This window comes from Hemitrygon akajei, chromosome 9, assembly GCF_048418815.1.
Source record: "Hemitrygon akajei chromosome 9, sHemAka1.3, whole genome shotgun sequence".
Lineage (NCBI taxonomy): Eukaryota > Metazoa > Chordata > Chondrichthyes > Myliobatiformes > Dasyatidae > Hemitrygon > Hemitrygon akajei.
In genome coordinates, this window is record NC_133132.1 from 138,248,667 (window position 1) to 138,271,880 (window position 23,214).

The 23,214-nt window shown below is 42.6% G+C and overlaps 1 protein-coding gene across 15 annotated transcripts in view; it reads right to left on the reverse strand.

Moving 5' to 3' along the window:
• Positions 1–2,864: 2,864 nt before the first annotated feature.
• The window catches only part of LOC140733570 (dystrobrevin beta), a 494,877-nt gene continuing 474,527 nt past the window's right edge, over positions 2,865–23,214 (reverse strand). For 14 of the 15 annotated variants that reach the window (XM_073057088.1, XM_073057083.1, XM_073057081.1 and 11 more), the window contains 3 exons: positions 14,233–14,292; positions 9,108–9,143; positions 2,865–6,020 (listed from right to left, as the gene is read on the reverse strand). In XM_073057088.1, coding sequence (XP_072913189.1) covers positions 9,139–9,143; positions 14,233–14,292 — 65 coding nt within the window. In that variant the 3' untranslated portion in view covers positions 2,865–6,020; positions 9,108–9,138. The remainder of the gene's footprint in view (positions 6,021–9,107; positions 9,144–14,232; positions 14,293–23,214) is intronic. The other variant, XM_073057089.1, reaches the window with a different exon arrangement.

Sequence of the window (23,214 nt, forward strand, 5' to 3'; positions counted from 1 at the left end):
ATATGACACCAGCCTTTGGAGTGTGCAATGCACATTTAAAGGTGAAATCCAGAATCTATACCACAGAGTATGTGCTGATTTGCAGCCTTTCCCAAAAAAATCTCTTAAAATCAATGAAGGAGACAGAAATTATTGTCTATTCTCAGTTTTCAATCGTTATTAATTTCAATGGAACCACATTTCAGAAATCCGAGCTTAATGAGCTATTTTTGCAGTAAAATGCCCCAAAATTCATACGCATTGTTCCACGATGCACATCTAATGTCTTAATGTGAACTAACACAGAATACTGCGGAACAACTTTCTTTGATCTGAAGAATACCTTTTATTTTCTGGTGGGGATTATCATTTCTCAGAAAAAAAGTATCTGCAAAATCTGCAACATTTTCTGACAATTTCAGCCTCCAACAATTTATGTGTTCCAGATTTTACTCTCATTCTTCAAAATGGTAATTGAAAATTGTAATTTTACTTCAGTTTAACTTTCAGTGTTATTGATGCACAGGTTCTCTAATAACATTATAGATTCTAGACGTAAGAAAGCTCCAAGAAATAAAACCTAACAGTAAGGTACTTTGCGAAAGGAGGAACGTCTGCCATAGAGTCTGATAGACATTTTAGGATATTTTCATTTTATGTAGATGCTGAATGCATTCTCTGTCACTAATGTAATGCATGAAGTTCTTTGACTCCAGTTTGGATGTGAAGACATTGGAATAATGGAGGATATTCCCAAAAAACTATCAGGACAAACAGGTGCATGTGAGACCTACATACATTTATTTATTGATTGATTGATTGAGATACAGCATGCAATAGGCACTTCCGGTCCTTCAAGCCGTGCTGCCCAACAGTCCCCCCATTTAATCCTCGCCTAATCACAGGACAATTTACAATGACCAATTAATCGACCAACCAATTAGGTCCTTGGACTGTGTAAGGAAACCAGAGCACCTGAAGGAAATTCACATGGTCACGGGGAGGAACATTTGAACTCCTTACAGGCAGCAGTGGGAAACAGGCCTGGGTTGCCTGTTCTGTAAAGCGTTGTGCTAATCACTACTCGACTGTGCTGCCCCAGCCACATTGAGGTGGATGCTATTGGTTCATCTAAATAAAGTCTCAACGTACACAATGAACAAAATTTTTGTACTTCAATGCTGGATCAGAGCTCAAACAATAATTTATGATTCCAACATTCATTATTAATAGATGGTTAAAATTGCAAAGACATTGATTTCTCTAACCAAGCTGACATGAAAAAAAGGATCATATAAAACAATTAAGTTCTTCTGGATTGACACCACTTTGAATCAGTGTTAATTCTTCAAAATGTTTCAACATCTGTTTGACATGGATATCCTTCTTAAGTATCCTTGTAAGGAAGAAGCTAAATTGCATTGTTTTTAAATAATGAATATAATTCTGCTGCTTGGTTAAAAACGTGGAGAACCTCAATTTTTTAATAGCCCTTTTTTTTCTGCTCTGGAAAAAATACCATGAAGGATCTTTAGACTTCATGTTTTCAGAGGGCTAGTGACCCTTTTCTTTTGTCCAGTATCTGATTAGCTTATACGAGAAACTCCTGATAAAATACCACAGAACTCCATTTAGTCATCCCTCTTTATCCGCGAGTTCCGCATGTGCAAATTCAACCAACCACGAATCAAGAAAACCCAGAAGTGCTCTTCCAGCACTCATTGCTCGAGCATTATTTGCCTCGCATCTTGTTCGTTTGCTACTTTGTTCCTGTGAAAAAATGGCTCCTAAAAAGCAATTATGTTGTCAAAGCAATTCCTTGAAGGCTAAGAGTGCTATCTCTCACCAAGAAAGTAGAAATATTACATCTTTTGAAAAGTGGCATGTTGCTTTACAAAGTGGGCCATAAGGTCAGTAAGAACGAATTGAGCATTCGCACAATAAAGCAGAAACAAGCTGAAATTCATGGAAATGTTAGTGCTGCCCCTACAACGGCAAAAATGGTCTCTCTGGTTCATGATAAAGTGCTTGCGAAGACTGAGAAAGCATTAAGTGTGTGGTTAGAGGGCATGTCACAGAAGCATATCTCTGTCGATGGCCAAATTATATATGAAAAAAACTCTTAGTCTCTATGAACACTACTGTGACGGGGTTGATGAGAGTGAGAGAAAAGAATTTAAGGCTAGTAAGGGATGGCTAGCTTGCTATGTAGCGCGCTACAGCCTCAAGATCACGGGAGAATCAGTGTCTCATTCGTTCGCTGCTTGTGTTGTGAGCGAGTGGAACACACACGTTATTTTTCTTGTCAATATTCCCTAAACATTACAGTATAACAACTATTTACATAGCATTTACATTGTACTAGGTATTATAAGTAATCTAGAGATGATTTCAAGTATACGGGAAGATGTGCGTAGGTTATACGCAAATACTACGCCATTTCATATAGGGGACTTGAGCATCCGCGGGAAGTCCCAGAACCAATCCCTCGCGGATAAGGAGGGCCGACTGTACTCGTCCATTTGCATGGAGGCCTGTCTTGTTAGGTTTTAATATATTCTTATCAATGGAAAAACAAAGTACGATCTACAATCCTCATCTACTCTTGCAAAATTCCTTAGAACGGCAAAAAGCCTTGCATTCAAGCCTTGATCAAGAATTATGTGAGCAGACACTTAAAGGTTGTTATGTGGAAAAAGTCGTAACTCCAAAATAACAGCTCTACCCTTGAGAATTTTGTTATTGTTAACATAAAACTGAATTGTGTCAGCATTTGTGATATTTGGATTTGATACAACTTTAACTACAACTTCAACTATTCTTATTTATTTGCTTCAAGTTTGCTATCAATGCCGTTATTTCATACATTAAAGTCCACGATGTACTGACTTTCAAAGATATGATTCAACTTTATTTGTGATTGAATGAAGAATAATGACTCCACATTTTTTGTGCAGCATTACATCAGCACAACATAATAAATAGAAAGATGACAACTGGCATTAGTTCCACAAATAAAATAAAATTCTTAAAAACAATCTTTGATCTGGCTATTTATCTTTGTATCTTTCTTATTTTCAGCAGTCAGGGGAAAGCCAATGCAATGTAAAACAGCGTAACATTGAGACATTGTTCACAGGTGGCAAGTTTGGGTTACACAAAACTGGTTAACGATAGTAAAACATCATGAATTCAAACTCACAACACATTTAAGATACTATACAAATTAACTTAGAATTGCATAATTTACAAGTGGCCGATTTCAATGTGAAGAATGACCTCACTTATAACAATACTATTATACAGATTTTCTAGCTCATTTAAAATTTCAGAATCCCTTCTAAAGTTACTCATTTTCTATTAACAATATTGAACTAACTACAACACTACCTAACTCTGCTTGTGTTCTTAAAGCCCCTCTGCTTGCAGAGGAATATATTAGCTACACAGTAGAAAGAAAGCATCTGAAAGATATAGAAACCCTTGCAACAATTAGTCATGCAGATCTGAGCGTACAGTGATAGTTATCATGCTCTTTCAATCTATCCCACCAACCTTTCAGCCTTTGGAACATACTTCGATTTTAACTTTCCGTTTTTCTCAAGAGATCAATAAAGTAACAGTTGGAGCTTTTGGTGTCTGTGTAAAGTGAAGAGTACCAATTCCGAGCCACAGCAAGCTCAGTTGATGGTGCTGGAATTAAATCCTGGCGACCCAATCAAATCAGAACCGAAAACTATTGGATTTGCATCATGTCCTTAACAAATGGATTCATGGAGGAATAATTAGTCAAAAATGAACCTCAGGTAAGACTGTATTAGAAGTCCCGGTTAAAAGCTTTCTTAAAGTGGTGGGTTTTAATGAGAATCTCAAGGGTAGAGAACATTACAAGGTGTGAATTTCATGTCACACACTTCTCTCCCTTTAAAGTGCTGCACTTGGTTGGTTGACAACATAGCTCTCAAAAGCAGACGGAGGGAGTGTGGCTTGTTTGGAAGTGTGTTTGGGGTGTAGTGGGTTTGCAGGTGAAGGCGGTGGGCAAGCTCCAACATTTGAGGCATGAATGGAAGAAGATGAGAGTCTTTCCAAAAAAATTGCTGCGATCAGGCAGTCTGACAACACAGAAGTAGAGACAACACAAAAGGTGGAGAATAAAGCTCCTTGGAAATTTAATCTAAATAGATTTTCTGCAATTTAGCTAATCAAGGTAACTTATCATAGAAAGCCAACAATTAGAAGATATTTCAGTGGCAATGTGAATGCAGAAAAATTGCCCATTCCACCCAAAAAAAATCCCAGCCTTAGCCTTTGAAAGCCACTTATTCTAGAAATACAGACTTGGCTTGTAAAATTTCTCCTGCTGGCTTGTTTTCCTCCAGTTGAATTGAAGTGATGAAGAAACAAGGCTTTATATTAGAATCAAACAAAGATGCACCATTTTATTTCTCTCAGAGCATGGGCATAGAATTTGAGGATATAAATAACAACTTTGTAAACTTCATCAAAATTTGAGATTAAAATACAGTACATTTTTCTCTTGAACAAATGCAGGTTGCAAATTTGCAGATGCTGAATAATAAAAGCAGAAAATTCCAGAATTACTCAGCACTCAGAGAACTTCTGTGTAAAGAGAAAACAATAACTGTTTCTCTTTCCACAGATGTTGCCTGATCTTCAGCATCTTTCTGGCACTTTCCGTTTTTATTTGCTGTTGAAAGTTGAGTGTCTGTGGAATGGAATTGCAGTTGAAACATAAACAATATCACAGCTTTAAATAATTCTAATGAATTGTTCTCATTACAAGCAAAGGCAGGAAAAGCTGATTAGAAATAAATACTATGCAAATTCAGATAAATATTTTGAATTTTGTTATCTTTGGTAAAGGGAAAATGCCTCTTCCTCAAAGGGTTAAGATACTTAAACAGAGGTCATAGTACAAAGTATTTTACGTTGAGTATGATGGCTCAAATGACACATCTGTATTGCCTGTTTATTTCTTAAGAAGTTCTGCATTTCCAACAGTAAAAGGAAGTAAAAAAATGAAGATAATGGAAATCGGAAATAAAAATAAGAAATTGCTGGATACACAGAGACAAAAGGTCTTTAATTTAAAAATTAAATTTTATGTCTCTTTCCATATGTGCCCTCTAAACAGAATTACCTGCTTTAATTTCCTATTTCTCCTTCAATTTGCTTACAAAACAGGTTTTTTGAGTCAGCTGGAAATAACTACATTCAGTTATAGTCTGGATCACTTATTTTTATTTAAGTGAGAGAACTACACCTGCACAGCAAATGATTTTAGCAATTTCCAAATCGGACACTTCTGCTTTCTGTAGCCTTCAGTCTTGGCGTCCAAGCATAGAAATAGATGAATTCATGAAGTTTCACGTAAAGGGAAAACTTTTATCGAATGGTGAATTCTGATACCACAGATGATACCTTTATCAGAGAAATTAATTTGAACTCAAACCTGAGAAATGTCGAGATAGCAAGAATAGCATTGCTGGAATATAAAAATGTTGCCAGTTGGTTTAGGCAACGTAATAAAGAAATCCCTTAATATATACCCTCAGCAGATTTAAATGAAAAAATGCATTCCAAGCACTGAAGGACAAATTCAAAGTATAAATTGTCAGAGGACAGATACGAAAAATACAGCAGCAAAAGACACATTCAGCAGCAAAATTTCACTGCTTCAGTAGTTCATTTACGTAAGTTTCCAGCACTGAGTTGCCAATGCTGCTGTTTTACACATGAGAAAATAATATCTAGACTCTTGGAACAAATCCATAATCAAGAAAAAGGTAAGAATTTGTTCAAGAAGAAAATAAAGCATGCCCCAGATTTAGAAGACAGAAATGAATGTGTCCTGTGCCAAAGTCCTTCAATGAGTAGAACATGGAAGTTTATTGTTCAGTAGAAGGCTGATCTGTTTTCTTTTACATTCACATAATGATGTCTTCAACAACTGACTGGGAGTGGTTCAAATGGCTGAACAAAAGTCAAATATGATTGGTTTCTTCGTGTAGTCACTGTGCCTGAAATATATAATAGTGGGAAGATGAAACCAAGAGAAAAAAGTTCTGGTTAATTTCAAACTTGATATTTGATGATACTGCAATTGCCAAAGGGGAAACAACCATACAATTGTCCTCTAGGCTAGTATTTAATATAGATAAATAAATCTGAAAAAGACAAAATAGTGGCCAAGCAACACACACAAACTGCTGGAGGAACTGAACTGTTTACTCTTTTCTGTAGATGCTGCCTGGCCTGCTGAGATCCTCCAGCATTTTGTGTGTTTTGCTTGAATGTCCAGCATCTGCAGATCTCTTGATTGAAAATAGTGGTCAATTGCTCTTTGCTACGTTATTGAGCTCATTTTACACACACAATTGCCTCAGATCTGAACCTCAAGCTGAGCCTTTAGCTAATCTTTGGCACACATGACAGTAGCAAGGATGATTTCACCCAAGTTTCCAAAGCCTGGATTGTTGCCATCACTGTCAGTGTCCCTTGATTGAAATCTTGGATTATAAAACATATCTAGGATACAGTATATTGATTTTTGGAGCAAGGTCTAAATAATGAGATCATACATTCTTAGAAGTAGGCTACCCATTAATGAAGAAGAATGAAGTACTTCTGGTATTGGGCTTTGAACCTCAAAATAATGGTCAGACAAGGCAGAGGTATTCGACAGTGAGGAAATCACATTCGGGTTTCTGCTGCCATCACAAGACCTACTGAACCAGGATGATCAGCAGAGAGGATTTAAGGTTATGCAATAGCGACAAAAGTTGATCTGAGAAGAATCAGGAAGTGTTAAATTGGGTTTTGGGTTTGGATGCCGGTGTAGAAGGACATAATTGCAATGGAGGAATGTGATACAGGTTCATCAGATTGATTCCTGGAATGTTGTATGAAGAAACACGAAACAGATTGGACTGAGATTCTCCAAAATTTACAGGATGTTTTCCTTTGCTGGAAAGCTTAAAACCATGGTCACAATCTCAAATGAAGGTGGCAGCTTGAGAGGAAATCCTTTCACCCGAACAAATGTTGATACTTGGAATTTGTATTTTATGTTATTTAGAGGCACAGAGCAAAACAAGCCCTCCCGGCACAAAAGGCCGTGCTGCCCAGCAACCTAGTTGATACTAGCCTAATCACAGGACAATTTTCAATGACCAATTAACCAGTATGTTATTGAACTGTTAAGAGGACACTGGAGCACCCAGAGGAAACCCATGTGCTCATGGGGAGAATGTACTTATGACATTAGAGTTGAACTCTGAACTTTGACATCCCAAGCTGTAATAGTGCTGTGCTGATCACTATACTACAGTGAAGCCCTAAAAAAATTTTATACATAAGTATAAATTTCCAAAGACTCAGTAACTGGCTATATTCCAGGCAAAGATGAGAGGCTATCATATGAGGAGTGCTTGGCAGCTTTGGGCCTGTACTCACTGGAAGTTAAAAAAAATCTGTGAGGATCTCATTGAAACCTGCAGAAAGGACTGGATAAGGTGGATGTGGAGAGGCTGTTTCCTCTGGTCAAAATTAAGGGTTAACGTTTCAGAACAGAAGTAAAGAGTAATTTTTTTTAGCCAGGGAGTGCTGAATCTGTGGTGGAGACCAAGTCTGTGGGTATATTCAAGCGGAAGTTGATAAGATTCCTGATTGCTTGGGGCATCAAGGGATATGGTGAGAGGGCAGGTGCATGGGGTTGAGTTGGATCCGGGATCAGCCATGATGAAAATGGCAGAGCACACTTGATGGCCTGAATGGCCTAATTCTGCTCCTATGTCTTATGATCTGATTTTTAGATTTGAAGGGAATGCAGAGATACAAAGTGAAGGAAGGGATAGATAGGGAGGTTACTGAAGTAGTGTAAATGCAGAGATCATGTAAGAAGCAAATCAATTCTGTTGTTTAATAATGGTGAACTCAAAAGGAGTTCAGTGGTATATTCCTGCTCCCAATGCAGGAAACTGATACTGTGATGATGCATGATCTTATGAATTGAGGAGTAGGTATGAGGCATGAAGAGACCATTTGGTCTACTCATGCTTATTTTTTTATGCTCCGTTGTGGGTTTTGGATGAACATTCTTTTCCTCCACCAATATGGTGAGCTGTGCACCTCCGATCAGAAATACTTCCTCCCCACCAGATCTGGCAGTTCAAAAGACCAGCTAATGCTTGAGAAACACGATGTGCACAGCTAGACTTAGAGGCCAGTAATTCTGAACACTACTACATAAATTTTAATTAGTATTGTACAAGGAGGTGATTGGTATTTCTGTAATTGCCAGGCAACATGGACATCAAAGGAAATGGGGGAAACAAGTTTGGAAAAGAGGACAAAATCTGATTGAGGTCCAAACTCTGGGTGGACTGCAGAAATGTATCTAAGTGCATGAACATGCTGCCAGTAGCAAGCCAGCCATCTACAGATAGAGTGGATCCTAGGATCCAGATTGGTCTTTAAAACAGCAGGAGTTAATACACATTGTAATGACATTGTGGATGGCTGAGCATATGCCCCATCCACTAAGTTATTTAGACAGGAAAACCAAGTTGTTAAATATATGAATGTTCCTGTATGTTCCTGACATTTAGTAACCATGCAAAAATAACAATTCAATTGAATTACTTTGAAAATTAACTATTTGAAATGCAGAACATTAATTAAACCATTTGAAACACATAACTAGTGAAAATAGTTGGAGCAAGCAAAATTAATTAAATGATTTAAGTGACCGTACATTTACAGGTGGCTTCACATACAAGTACCGTAAATAGACTTGACTGTAGCAGGCTGACCTCAGAGCAGGCTCAGGCAGCAGACTCCCAGGTGGGGAGTTCAGCCAGTTCACGCTCTGTTGCTTAATTCAATTTAGAACCTATTGGTGGAGCCACTCCCACAAACTGGCCAAATGTTTTGAAATTGATGTCTGTGAATAAATTCCAGCAGCTCCCACTGGATATAGAAACAGATTTTAAATACTGTAAATTTGTTAACTTTTCATCTTTAGCCTGAAATCAAACGAAGGGAATAAATGATGACTCCAATATCTTTTCATCACTATACTTACTGGCTGTAATTAACTCACTTACTTGAATTAGGTTCCACCTTCCATTTTCCACTTTAACCTGTTGGAAAATAAATTATATTAATAAAATTCAATCTCTGCTTTGCAGGTAAATTTCTCACCTGTGTTCATGAAGCTGATAAGTCCTGCCACAGAATACATCAAACTTTTATCCCCTTTTCTGCATGTCATCTTACAGATCCAGGCAGGAGCAGAGCCATGCTAAAACAAATTTGCATCACGAAGCCTCCAAGCTGTTCCTAAATTAGGCCAATTTTTAAAAGGAGAACAAATACATCTGAAGCAGATGGGCTACTGTTGTTCTCAGTGCTCATGGATGAATACCACCAACTTTTGGGGACCATACAGACATCTCACTTATGGCATCATGATAGTTAGTGCATTTTTGTATGGAGAAAGCATGCTGTTCATGCTGTTTATAAATTATTAGAGAACTACAGATATTGGGATATAATGTTAGGCTCATTCTGCTTACCTTGTATCCTATTTGTGCTTTATAAAATGTTCTTAAAATTTAGAATTCTCTTTGTCATAAAATTGCTCATTGCCACAACTCTTGCATCATGTTATGAAGTGTTACACAGAGTTATAAATTTGTACAGCGTAAGACACGGGCCTTTCGACTTGCAACATCATGCTGCTTGTGGTGCCTCTACACCAATCCCAAGTCTGCCTTGCCTCCTCATGTGCTGCCACGAACATTGCGATTGGACCTGCCTCCTGCCAGTATTTTCCAGATATCAACCACATTTTGTGTAAAAAAAACATCTTTCACGTCTCCTTTAATATTCTTCCGTCTAACTTATACACCTCTTCCCTCTTGCCCCCCTGATTTTGACAACCCCTACCTTGGGAAAAATAATTCTGACTATTAATCTCATCTATGCTTCTTTTAACTTTATTCAGGTCATGACGTCAGCCTCTTTCACTCCAGGGAAAACAAGCACAAACTATCCAACATCTCTCTGTAACTAAAATACTTCAATCCAGGCAACATTCTGGTTAATCTCCCTTGTACTTACTCCAGTGCAATCAGATACCCCAGATGTGGCCTAACCAGGGCTTTGCAAAGTTGCAAACTGATGTGTAACTCTTTTATTCTCTAGTTTGACCTACGGAGGCAAGCATACTACAAGTGTTTTTTACAACCCTATTATCCACAACCCTGTGTTGTGGTTTTCTGGGAGCTATGAACTTGCATCCTGTTGATGAAAAGTCCTTGGACCCCCAGCATTATTTAGACTCAGACAATCTGAATGCACAGAAAAATATGACATATCAAAAATCCATGCTTAATCTTCATAGCAGCATTTGAAATTAAGATTATTCAGCTTTCCATTAGGTATTCTTCCATTTACACTTGGAAATTTCAACTGAACATTGTAGCAATCATTTTTAGATTTATTACTGATTTACTACGTGCCCATACAAAAAGATCTTTAATGAGAACATTAAATAAGAGGAAACTTAATTTCCTGGGCCATGTCATCAGAAAGGGAGAAATAGAATACCTTACATTACAAGGCCGTATGCCTGGGAAACGCAGAAGAGGAAGGCAAAGAAGAAAATATATGGACACTGTGAAAGAACTAACAGATCTAAGTGTGCGAGGTATCACTGACACTGTGAAGGATCGTTCGATGTGGAGAACCATGATTGCCCAAGTGTGTAACGTGCAGGGCACATGAAGAACAGATATTTCCTTTAGGCTGCATGGTAACACAATGTGGTGAATTTGTGAATAAGTAGGTGTGATTTTGAGAACATTCAGTAATTGTAGTTTGTAGATAATAAATCTACACAATAATCTTCATCATGTGTGCAAATAAACACTTTGACAATGATAATGTTGGACATCGACAGGGTTGATTTATACAGAGGTTGTTTATAAGAATTTAGTAGTGAACAAAGTTTGAGGAAAATTTAACACCTCTTAGAATTCACTTCAGTGACAAAAAAAATTGACAACTTAGACCACCAGGAGGACTGATATTGAGAGTGATGGGAAAGAGGCTGTGCTGCAGTACAATATGAGGGAGCTCTTTCAATGCATGATTAGATGAATGGCCTTGTTGCATGATCACAATTTTCCAGTCAAGCAGAAATAACTTTATAAATATTTGCCAAGAAACTGGATTGCCTAGGGCTTATATTTTGTGTGCAATTTGCATGCGTCTGGTATTGCTCACGCACCCAACAATGTCCAATTCGTGCAACACATAGTTCCACCCTTACTGAAGCAAACTGGAGATTTGGCACGAATTATGGTGATAATCAACGTATCACTGTTGAACTGGTCATACATCGTTGCGTTCCCCCCCCCCCCCCCCATGATTTCAAGGGGCAATTTGTTGATTTTAGGAAATCTGACTGGAGGTTTTTTTTTGCATGTTTATGGTGGTAGTTGGGACAAAAGGCAAAGATGACAAGACGCTACACCACAGAATCCTCAGACATGCAACACCCTACCTTGCCCTCTCTGATGACCAAATATACATGGGGCCAGTGTTCCAAGGCTGTAAATTGGTAAACTGGATTATTGTTGTCACACGTACCCAGGTACAGTGAAAACTTTGTTTTGTGTGCCATCCATACAGATCATTTAATCAAATCAATACACTGAGGTAGTGCAAAGGAAAGCAGAATGAAGCTTTACCGAGCATATGCAGTGCAGATAGACAATAAGGCACAAAGTCATGACAAAGTAGATTGTGACATCGAGTCCACCTTATCATACATAGGGACAATTCAATGGTTTTATAACAGTAGGACTGCAATTGTACTTGAACCTCGTGGCATGTGCTTTCAGATTCAAGTACAACTTCTTCTGCCCGATGGGAGGGGGAGGAGAGAGAACGTCCAGGGCCTTTATTCTGTTGGCTGCTTTAGTTAGTTAGCAAGAAATGTAGACGTGGAGGGGAAGCGGCTTTCCGCAATGTGCCGAGCTCTGTCAGTAGTTTTTTGTGGTCACGCAAACCACGCCATACCAAGCCGCGATGCATTCGGGTAAGATACTTTCTAAGGTGCACCTTAGGTTAGTGAGGGTCGATGGGAACATACTGAATTTCTTAAGCCTCCTAAGGAAGGAGAGGCCTTGGTGAGCTTTCTTGGTTGCAGTTCAGCCAGAACAGACAATTGATGAAGGCTACTCCCAGGGACTCAATCTCTGAACCCTCTCAACTTCAGCATTGTAGGCATAAACAGGAGTTTGTGCATCACAACTACCCCACCGCCGCCAACTCTTAGTCTCTCAGTTTCCTGTACTCAATTTGTGTTCTGAAATTGAGGGATAGGCTATTGTCATAATACCACGCCACTAGGCTCTCTATCTCCTTCAACAACTCATTATTTTGAGATTTGGCTCACTGTGTCACCACTGATGTGCAGAGCTGAGGTAATGAGATTAGCTGTGATCTTACTGAATGGCTGGGCAGACTCCAACAGGAGGTGATCTATTCCCGATTCTAATTCATATCTCAGTCCACAATCGTGCAGGTGGCTGTGGATCATCAACACAGTCTCCTGACAGTCAATCACATTTCCAGAAAGCCCATGTGATATGTTCAGCTTCAGACAACATGAACTGCCAGACATGTTCCTCAGCTAACAACACCTGAGGGAGAATCATCGTGGAGGAGGAGTGATGGAAAATGAAGTGAGGGGAGTAACGTTAGTAAGGCTTATGCAATACTTCCCTAGTGCCAGATTTGAGATCCTGCCACAGCTGTTGAACACCAGTAAAATGAGGGCCATATTGTGGAAAACATCACTGGTCTTCTGAAAATGAGATGGTGGTGCCTGCAACAGCCAGGGTACTTTGCAGGACACGTTCCACCGATGCAGAGACTCATCATTGTGTGGTGTACACTTGGAGGCCAGCAAACCGAAAGCAATGCCCGAGGACGAGCAGCAGACAGATCCAGAGGCTGCCTGAAGAGCAGCAGAAACAAAAGGAACAGCAGAACTGGGGAGGAGCCGGAGATAGGTCTTGGTGAAAAGCACCCGCAGTCGAAGACGAGGGAGGGAGAAATCTGAGGGGCCGAAAGGACTCCCTGATGGAAAGGTCTGTTTCAGAAACATCCCACTAAATCACAGACCCCAAACAAAGGACAACAGTGCTCCAGGCTTGTGACTAGAAATCAAATATAAAGCCCTTCAATTCAAATACCATTTTTTCAAGACACTGAACACAAAACTCCCTGACTCTCACTGATTTCATTGCACCCTGGTGTTTAGGGTTCCTTAAGATTGTTATAGCCAGTGGGAGGTAGTGAGGATAAGCTCTCACTACCTACTAAATGCTCCCAACAGCATGCGTCTCAAATAGCCTCTGACAACCAAGTCCAGCTCCTGGCCTTCATGTGTGGCTTAGCTAAGCCTGGCAGATCCATACTGACTGAGAAGGTGCAAAAGCGGGTTACTGGTGCCATAACACCAGTCATTTCAGGCGGATGGGGCTCGTCAGCCATGATTGGCAGCTCTAATCTCAAACTTCCACTGCTTTGTGGCTAAATCCTGAGGAGAAATCCGGATCTGGAGTCCCTGAAGCAGTCCTTCACTGAGTTTAACGCTGACTGGTAACTCCTGCGATGCCTCTGGTGTCAAACTGTATCGGTCTCTGCCATTCCTTTGGATTCAATAACTGTGTGGAGAGGGGAGCCTACTACATGGGCAAAAGCTTGCTCTCCATATCATTCTGCCTTGGCTTGCATGCTGGCATACACAGAATCGTGTTGTCATACATTCAGTGCCACACACTGAAACAGCAGGACTATTTCTGATATCATTTCATGGTGTACCAAATAATAAATTCTTGGTTCACATCTTTTAAAATAACACATGACGAGGAAAAAAGTGGTAGTGAATATTTTGGATTGTACTAGCAAAGAATCAGCATGGACTAGATCAGCTGGATAGGCCCAAAGAGCACCGATAACCCCTGCGGCAACTGATAAGCAGTCCAGAAATCCCTGGACATTATTTTTTGTGCCTTGAAGGGTTTTATTCATTAGTTTCACTTATTGAACATCAACATTTCCTCATAATATTCAGTTAATAAAGCATTTGATAAACAATTCTTCATAGATAAGCTTCAAGCATGATCACGTTCCAATTTCTTATGATCTTACCCCTTTCTTTTCCATTCTGCAGGCTCTCTGCTTCCTCCTCATCCTCACACCCCTCATCTGCTGAGAGAACAGGCCAGTTAAGTGACAGTGCTTTATGACAGTACAGTTGCCCAAATAAAGAAAACAGCAAACACGAGGAAATCTACAGATGCTGGAAATTCAAACAACAACACACACAAAATGCTGGTGGTACACAGATGCTGCTTGGCCTGCTGTGTTCCACCAGCATTTTGTGTGTGCTGTTGTTTAGAGAATACAGGCCTACTTAGGCACATGTAACAAGCAGCCTCCTGATTAAACTATTAAAACACTTCTTGTATTACTTCATGTTGATTCTATACTTCAATACAAAAATCATTAATATTTATTGAATTTTCTGACCAGAATTCAGCATTTTACAATCACAAATCAGTAAGATTCAAGGAAAAAAATGATCAATTTTCTCTTCAACGATTGTGGCTAAATTATAATAGAGTTTGAAGAGAATATTATTATAATTTCAACATGCTTAATGCATCAGAATGCCACCATACCAGTTAATTCTGAAAGGTGATAATGCATGTGAGAACTTGGTTATTAAAAGGCAAGATACTTACGTGTGAGATAACACACACTACTGAAGGTGAGTGGAAGGGACAAGGGACATGATGCGACAATACTGGGCAACGAGCTTGGAATGCACTTCAGCCTTCCGCTGGAGGCAGTGCAGTGAGGGCTCACTATGATGATTGCTGGATGACATTTGAAAAGGGGCTGAATGGACTGGACCCATAGTGACTGGAGTGTGATGGAGTGGGAGGTGACCCTATAGAAGAGGTTTGAAAGAGTGCTGTTGAGAGGATTCCTCCCCAAGGGAAGGAACTGGGGTGCAGAGGGAAGTCAGGAGAGATACCTGAACAAAAGGGGGTCAACTAAGTGGGACCCTTTTCTGATTTGTTCACTCAGTTGTTGCTAATCTCTATCCCAGAGAGCTGAAGAAGAGAAGTTATTGAATACAACCAAGGAGGAGACAAACAAACATGGCATCTTTAGGCAGTCCATTTTTGAGAACAGAGTTTTCTCGCTCACTGGCCATGTCACATCTCCAATGCTCAGCTTTCTCTTTCAGGCAGAGAGTTTGCAGCCTCAGCACTGGGCCTTCAATGCAGACAGATCTACAGAGGCTGTGGACCAAAGACAGATCTACAGAGGCTGTGGACCAAAGACAGATCTATAGAGGTTGTGGACCAAAGACAGATCTATAGAGGCCGTGGACCAAAGACAGATCTATAGAGGTTGTGGACCAAAGACAGATCTATAGAGGCTGTGGACCAAAGACAGATCTATAGAGGCTGTGGACCAAAGACAGATCTACAGAGGCTGTGGACCAAAGACAGATCTATAGAGGCCGTGGACCAAAGACAGATCTACAGAGGCTGTGGACCAAAGACAGATCTATAGAGGCCGTGGACCAAAGACAGATCTATAGAGGCCGTGGACCAAAGACAGATCTATAGAGGCTGTGGACCAAAGACAGATCTATAGAGGCTGTGGACCAAAGACAGATCTATAGAGGCCGTGGACCAAAGACAGATCTACAGAGGCTGTGGACCAAAGACAGATCTATAGAGGCCGTGGACTTAATACAGATCTATAGAGGCCGTGGACCAAAGACAGATCTACAGAGGCTGTGGACCAAAGACAGATCTATAGAGGCTGTGGACCAAAGACAGATCTATAGAGGCCGTGGACCAAAGACAGATCTATAGAGGTTGTGGACCAAAGACAGATCTACAGAGGCTGTGGACCAAAGACAGATCTATAGAGGCTGTGGACCAAAGACAGATCTATAGAGGCCGTGGACCAAAGACAGATCTATAGAGGCCGTGGACCAAAGACAGATCTATAGAGGCCGTGGACCAAAGACAGATCTATAGAGGCTGTGGACCAAAGACAGATCTACAGAGGCTGTGGACCAAAGACAGATCTATAGAGGCCGTGGACCAAATACAGATCTATAGAGGCTGTGGACCAAAGACAGATCTATAGAGGCCGTGGACCAAAGACAGATCTACAGAGGCTGTGGACCAAAGACAGATCTATAGAGGCCGTGGACCAAATACAGATCTATAGAGGCCGTGGACCAAAGACAGATCTACAGAGGCTGTGGACCAAAGACAGATCTATAGAGGCCGTGGACCAAATACAGATCTATAGAGGCCGTGGACCAAAGACAGATCTATAGAGGCTGTGGACCAAAGACAGATCTATAGAGGCTGTGGACCAAAGACAGATCTATAGAGGCCGTGGACCAAAGACAGATCTATAGAGGCCGTGGACCAAAGACAGATCTATAGAGGCCGTGGACCAAATACAGATCTATAGAGGCCGTGGACCAAAGACAGATCTATAGAGGCTGTGGACCAAAGACAGATCTATAGAGGCCGTGGACCAAATACAGATCTATAGAGGCCGTGGACCAAAGACAGATCTACAGAGGCTGTGGACCAAAGACAGATCTACAGAGGCTGTGGACCAAAGACAGATCTATAGAGGCCGTGGACCAAATACAGATCTATAGAGGCCGTGGACCAAAGACAGATCTATAGAGGCTGTGGACCAAAGACAGATCTATAGAGGCTGTGGACCAAAGACAGATCTATAGAGGCCGTGGACCAAAGACAGATCTACAGAGGCCGTGGACCAAAGACAGATCTATAGAGGCCGTGGACCAAAGACAGATCTATAGAGGCCGTGGACCAAAGACAGATCTATAGAGGCTGTGGACCAAAGACAGATCTATAGAGGCCGTGGACCAAAGACAGATCTATAGAGGTTGTGGACCAAAGACAGATCTATAGAGGCTGTGGACCAAAGACAGATCTATAGAGGCTGTGGACCAAAGACAGATCTACAGAGGCTGTGGACCAAAGACAGATCTATAGAGGCCGTGGACCAAAGACAGATCTACAGAGGCTGTGGACCAAAGACAGATCTATAGAGGCCGTGGACCAAAGACAGATCTATAGAGGCCGTGGACCAAAGACAGATCTATAGAGGCTGTGGACCAAAGACAGATCTATAGAGGCTGTGGACCAAAGACAGATCTATAGAGGCCGTGGACCAAAGACAGATCTACAGAGGCTGTGGACCAAAGACAGATCTATAGAGGCCGTGGACTTAATACAGATCTATAGAGGCCGTGGACCAAAGACAGATCTACAGAGGCTGTGGACCAAAGACAGATCTATAGAGGCTGTGGACCAAAGACAGATCTATAGAGGCCGTGGACCAAAGACAGATCTATAGAGGTTGTGGACCAAAGACAGATCTACAGAGGCTGTGGACCAAAGACAGATCTATAGAGGCTGTGGACCAAAGACAGATCTATAGAGGCCGTGGACCAAAGACAGATCTATAGAGGCCGTGGACCAAAGACAGATCTATAGAGGCCGTGGACCAAAGACAGATCTATAGAGGCTGTGGACCAAAGACAGATCTACAGAGGCTGTGGACCAAAGACAGATCTATAGAGGCCGTGGACCAAATACAGATCTATAGAGGCTGTGGACCAAAGACAGATCTATAGAGGCCGTGGACCAAAGACAGATCTACAGAGGCTGTGGACCAAAGACAGATCTATAGAGGCCGTGGACCAAATACAGATCTATAGAGGCCGTGGACCAAAGACAGATCTACAGAGGCTGTGGACCAAAGACAGATCTATAGAGGCCGTGGACCAAATACAGATCTATAGAGGCCGTGGACCAAAGACAGATCTATAGAGGCTGTGGACCAAAGACAGATCTATAGAGGCTGTGGACCAAAGACAGATCTATAGAGGCCGTGGACCAAAGACAGATCTATAGAGGCCGTGGACCAAAGACAGATCTATAGAGGCCGTGGACCAAATACAGATCTATAGAGGCCGTGGACCAAAGACAGATCTATAGAGGCTGTGGACCAAAGACAGATCTATAGAGGCCGTGGACCAAATACAGATCTATAGAGGCCGTGGACCAAAGACAGATCTACAGAGGCTGTGGACCAAAGACAGATCTACAGAGGCTGTGGACCAAAGACAGATCTATAGAGGCCGTGGACCAAATACAGATCTATAGAGGCCGTGGACCAAAGACAGATCTATAGAGGCTGTGGACCAAAGACAGATCTATAGAGGCTGTGGACCAAAGACAGATCTATAGAGGCCGTGGACCAAAGACAGATCTACAGAGGCCGTGGACCAAAGACAGATCTATAGAGGCCGTGGACCAAAGACAGATCTATAGAGGCCGTGGACCAAAGACAGATCTATAGAGGCTGTGGACCAAAGACAGATCTATAGAGGCCGTGGACCAAAGACAGATCTATAGAGGCTGTGGACCAAAGACAGATCTATAGAGGTTGTGGACCAAAGACAGATCTATAGAGGCCGTGGACCAAAGACAGATCTATAGAGGCCGTGGACCAAAGACAGATCTATAGAGGCCGTGGACCAAAGACAGATCTATAGAGGCTGTGGACCAAAGACAGATCTATAGAGGCCGTGGACCAAAGACAGATCTATAGAGGCTGTGGACCAAAGACAGATCTATAGAGGCTGTGGACCAAAGACAGATCTACAGAGGCTGTGGACCAAAGACAGATCTATAGAGGCCGTGGACCAAAGACAGATCTATAGAGGCTGTGGACCAAAGACAGATCTACAGAGGCCGTGGACCAAAGACAGATCTATAGAGGCCGTGGACCAAAGACAGATCTATAGAGGTTGTGGACCAAAGACAGATCTATAGAGGCCGTGGACCAAAGACAGATCTATAGAGGCCGTGGACCAAAGACAGATCTATAGAGGTTGTGGACCAAAGACAGATCTATAGAGGCCGTGGACCAAATACAGATCTATAGAGGCCGTGGACCAAAGACAGATCTACAGAGGCCATGGACCAAAGACAGATCTATAGAGGCTGTGGACCAAAGACAGATCTATAGAGGCCGTGGACCAAAGACAGATCTACAGAGGCTGTGGACCAAAGACAGATCTATAGAGGCCGTGGACCAAAGACAGATCTACAGAGGCTGTGGACCAAAGACAGATCTATAGAGGCTGTGGACCAAAGACAGATCTATAGAGGCCGTGGACCAAAGACAGATCTATAGAGGCCGTGGACCAAAGACAGATCTACAGAGGCTGTGGACCAAAGACAGATCTATAGAGGCTGTGGACCAAATACAGATCTATAGAGGCTGTGGACCAAAGACAGATCTACAGAGGCTGTGGACCAAAGACAGATCTATAGAGGCTGTGGACCAAAGACAGATCTATAGAGGCCGTGGACCAAAGACAGATCTACAGAGGCTGTGGACCAAAGACAGATCTATAGAGGCTGTGGACCAAAGACAGATCTATAGAGGCCGTGGACCAAAGACAGATCTATAGAGGCCGTGGACCAAAGACAGATCTATAGAGGCCGTGGACCAAAGACAGATCTATAGAGGCCGTGGACCAAAGACAGATCTATAGAGGCCGTGGACCAAAGACAGATCTATAGAGGCCGTGGACCAAAGACAGATCTATAGAGGCCGTGGACCAAAGACAGATCTATAGAGGCCGTGGACCAAAGACAGATCTATAGAGGCTGTGGACCAAAGACAGATCTACAGAGGCTGTGGACCAAAGACAGATCTATAGAGGCCGTGGACCAAATACAGATCTACAGAGGCCGTGGACCAAAGACAGTTCTATAGAGGCCGTGGACCAAATACAGATCTATAGAGGCCGTGGACCAAAGACAGATCTATAGAGGCTGTGGACCAAAGACAGATCTATAGAGGCTGTGGACCAAAGACAGATCTATAGAGGCCGTGGACCAAAGACAGATCTATAGAGGCCGTGGACCAAAGACAGATCTATAGAGGCTGTGGACCAAAGACAGATCTATAGAGGCCGTGGACCAAAGACAGATCTATAGAGGCCGTGGACCAAAGACAGATCTATAGAGGCCGTGGACCAAAGACAGATCTACAGAGGCCGTGGACCAAAGACAGATCTATAGAGGCCGTGGACCAAAGACAGATCTATAGAGGCCGTGGACCAAAGACAGATCTATAGAGGCCGTGGACCAAAGACAGATCTATAGAGGCCGTGGACCAAAGACAGATCTATAGAGGCTGTGGACCAAAGACAGATCTATAGAGGTTGTGGACCAAAGACAGATCTACAGAGGCCGTGGACCAAATACAGATCTATAGAGGCTGTGGACCAAAGACAGATCTATAGAGGCCGTGGACCAAAGACAGATCTACAGAGGCTGTGGACCAAAGACAGATCTATAGAGGCTGTGGACCAAAGACAGATCTACAGAGGCCGTGGACCAAAGACAGATCTATAGAGGCTGTGGACCAAATACAGATCTACAGAGGCTGTGGACCAAAGACAGATCTATAGAGGCCGTGGACCAAAGACAGATCTATAGAGGCCGTGGACCAAAGACAGATCTATAGAGGCCGTGGACCAAAGACAGATCTACAGAGGCTGTGGACCAAAGACAGATCTATAGAGGCCGTGGACCAAAGACAGATCTATAGAGGCCGTGGACCAAAGACAGATCTACAGAGGCTGTGGACCAAAGACAGATCTATAGAGGCTGTGGACCAAATACAGATCTATAGAGGCTGTGGACCAAAGACAGATCTACAGAGGCTGTGGACCAAAGACAGATCTATAGAGGCTGTGGACCAAAGACAGATCTATAGAGGCCGTGGACCAAAGACAGATCTACAGAGGCTGTGGACCAAAGACAGATCTATAGAGGCTGTGGACCAAAGACAGATCTATAGAGGCCGTGGACCAAAGACAGATCTATAGAGGCCGTGGACCAAAGACAGATCTATAGAGGCCGTGGACCAAAGACAGATCTATAGAGGCCGTGGACCAAAGACAGATCTATAGAGGCCGTGGACCAAAGACAGATCTATAGAGGCCGTGGACCAAAGACAGATCTATAGAGGCCGTGGACCAAATACAGATCTATAGAGGCCGTGGACCAAAGACAGATCTATAGAGGCTGTGGACCAAAGACAGATCTACAGAGGCTGTGGACCAAAGACAGATCTATAGAGGCCGTGGACCAAATACAGATCTACAGAGGCCGTGGACCAAAGACAGTTCTATAGAGGCCGTGGACCAAATACAGATCTATAGAGGCCGTGGACCAAAGACAGATCTATAGAGGCCGTGGACCAAAGACAGATCTATAGAGGCCGTGGACCAAAGACAGATCTATAGAGGCCGTGGACCAAAGACAGATCTATAGAGGCCGTGGACCAAAGACAGATCTATAGAGGCCGTGGACCAAAGACAGATCTATAGAGGCCGTGGACCAAAGACAGATCTATAGAGGCCGTGGACCAAAGACAGATCTACAGAGGCCGTGGACCAAAGACAGATCTACAGAGGCCGTGGACCAAAGACAGATCTATAGAGGCCGTGGACCAAAGACAGATCTATAGAGGCCGTGGACCAAAGACAGATCTATAGAGGCCGTGGACCAAAGACAGATCTATAGAGGCTGTGGACCAAAGACAGATCTATAGAGGTTGTGGACCAAAGACAGATCTACAGAGGCCGTGGACCAAATACAGATCTATAGAGGCTGTGGACCAAAGACAGATCTATAGAGGCCGTGGACCAAAGACAGATCTACAGAGGCTGTGGACCAAAGACAGATCTATAGAGGCTGTGGACCAAAGACAGATCTACAGAGGCCGTGGACCAAAGACAGATCTATAGAGGCTGTGGACCAAATACAGATCTACAGAGGCTGTGGACCAAAGACAGATCTATAGAGGCCGTGGACCAAAGACAGATCTATAGAGGCCGTGGACCAAAGACAGATCTATAGAGGCCGTGGACCAAAGACAGATCTACAGAGGCTGTGGACCAAAGACAGATCTATAGAGGCCGTGGACCAAAGACAGATCTATAGAGGCCGTGGACCAAAGACAGATCTACAGAGGCTGTGGACCAAAGACAGATCTATAGAGGCTGTGGACCAAATACAGATCTATAGAGGCTGTGGACCAAAGACAGATCTACAGAGGCTGTGGACCAAAGACAGATCTATAGAGGCTGTGGACCAAAGACAGATCTATAGAGGCCGTGGACCAAAGACAGATCTACAGAGGCTGTGGACCAAAGACAGATCTATAGAGGCTGTGGACCAAAGACAGATCTATAGAGGCCGTGGACCAAAGACAGATCTATAGAGGCCGTGGACCAAAGACAGATCTATAGAGGCCGTGGACCAAAGACAGATCTATAGAGGCCGTGGACCAAAGACAGATCTATAGAGGCCGTGGACCAAAGACAGATCTATAGAGGCCGTGGACCAAAGACAGATCTATAGAGGCCGTGGACCAAAGACAGATCTATAGAGGCTGTGGACCAAAGACAGATCTACAGAGGCTGTGGACCAAAGACAGATCTATAGAGGCCGTGGACCAAATACAGATCTACAGAGGCCGTGGACCAAAGACAGTTCTATAGAGGCCGTGGACCAAATACAGATCTATAGAGGTTGTGGACCAAAGACAGATCTATAGAGGCCGTGGACCAAAGACAGATCTATAGAGGCCGTGGACCAAAGACAGATCTATAGAGGCCGTGGACCAAAGACAGATCTATAGAGGCTGTGGACCAAAGACAGATCTATAGAGGCCGTGGACCAAAGACAGATCTACAGAGGCTGTGGACCAAAGACAGATCTATAGAGGTTGTGGACCAAAGACAGATCTATAGAGGCCGTGGACCAAAGACAGATCTATAGAGGCTGTGGACCAAAGACAGATCTATAGAGGCCGTGGACCAAAGACAGATCTACAGAGGCCGTGGACCAAAGACAGATCTATAGAGGCCGTGGACCAAAGACAGATCTATAGAGGTTGTGGACCAAAGACAGATCTATAGAGGCCGTGGACCAAAGACAGATCTATAGAGGCCGTGGA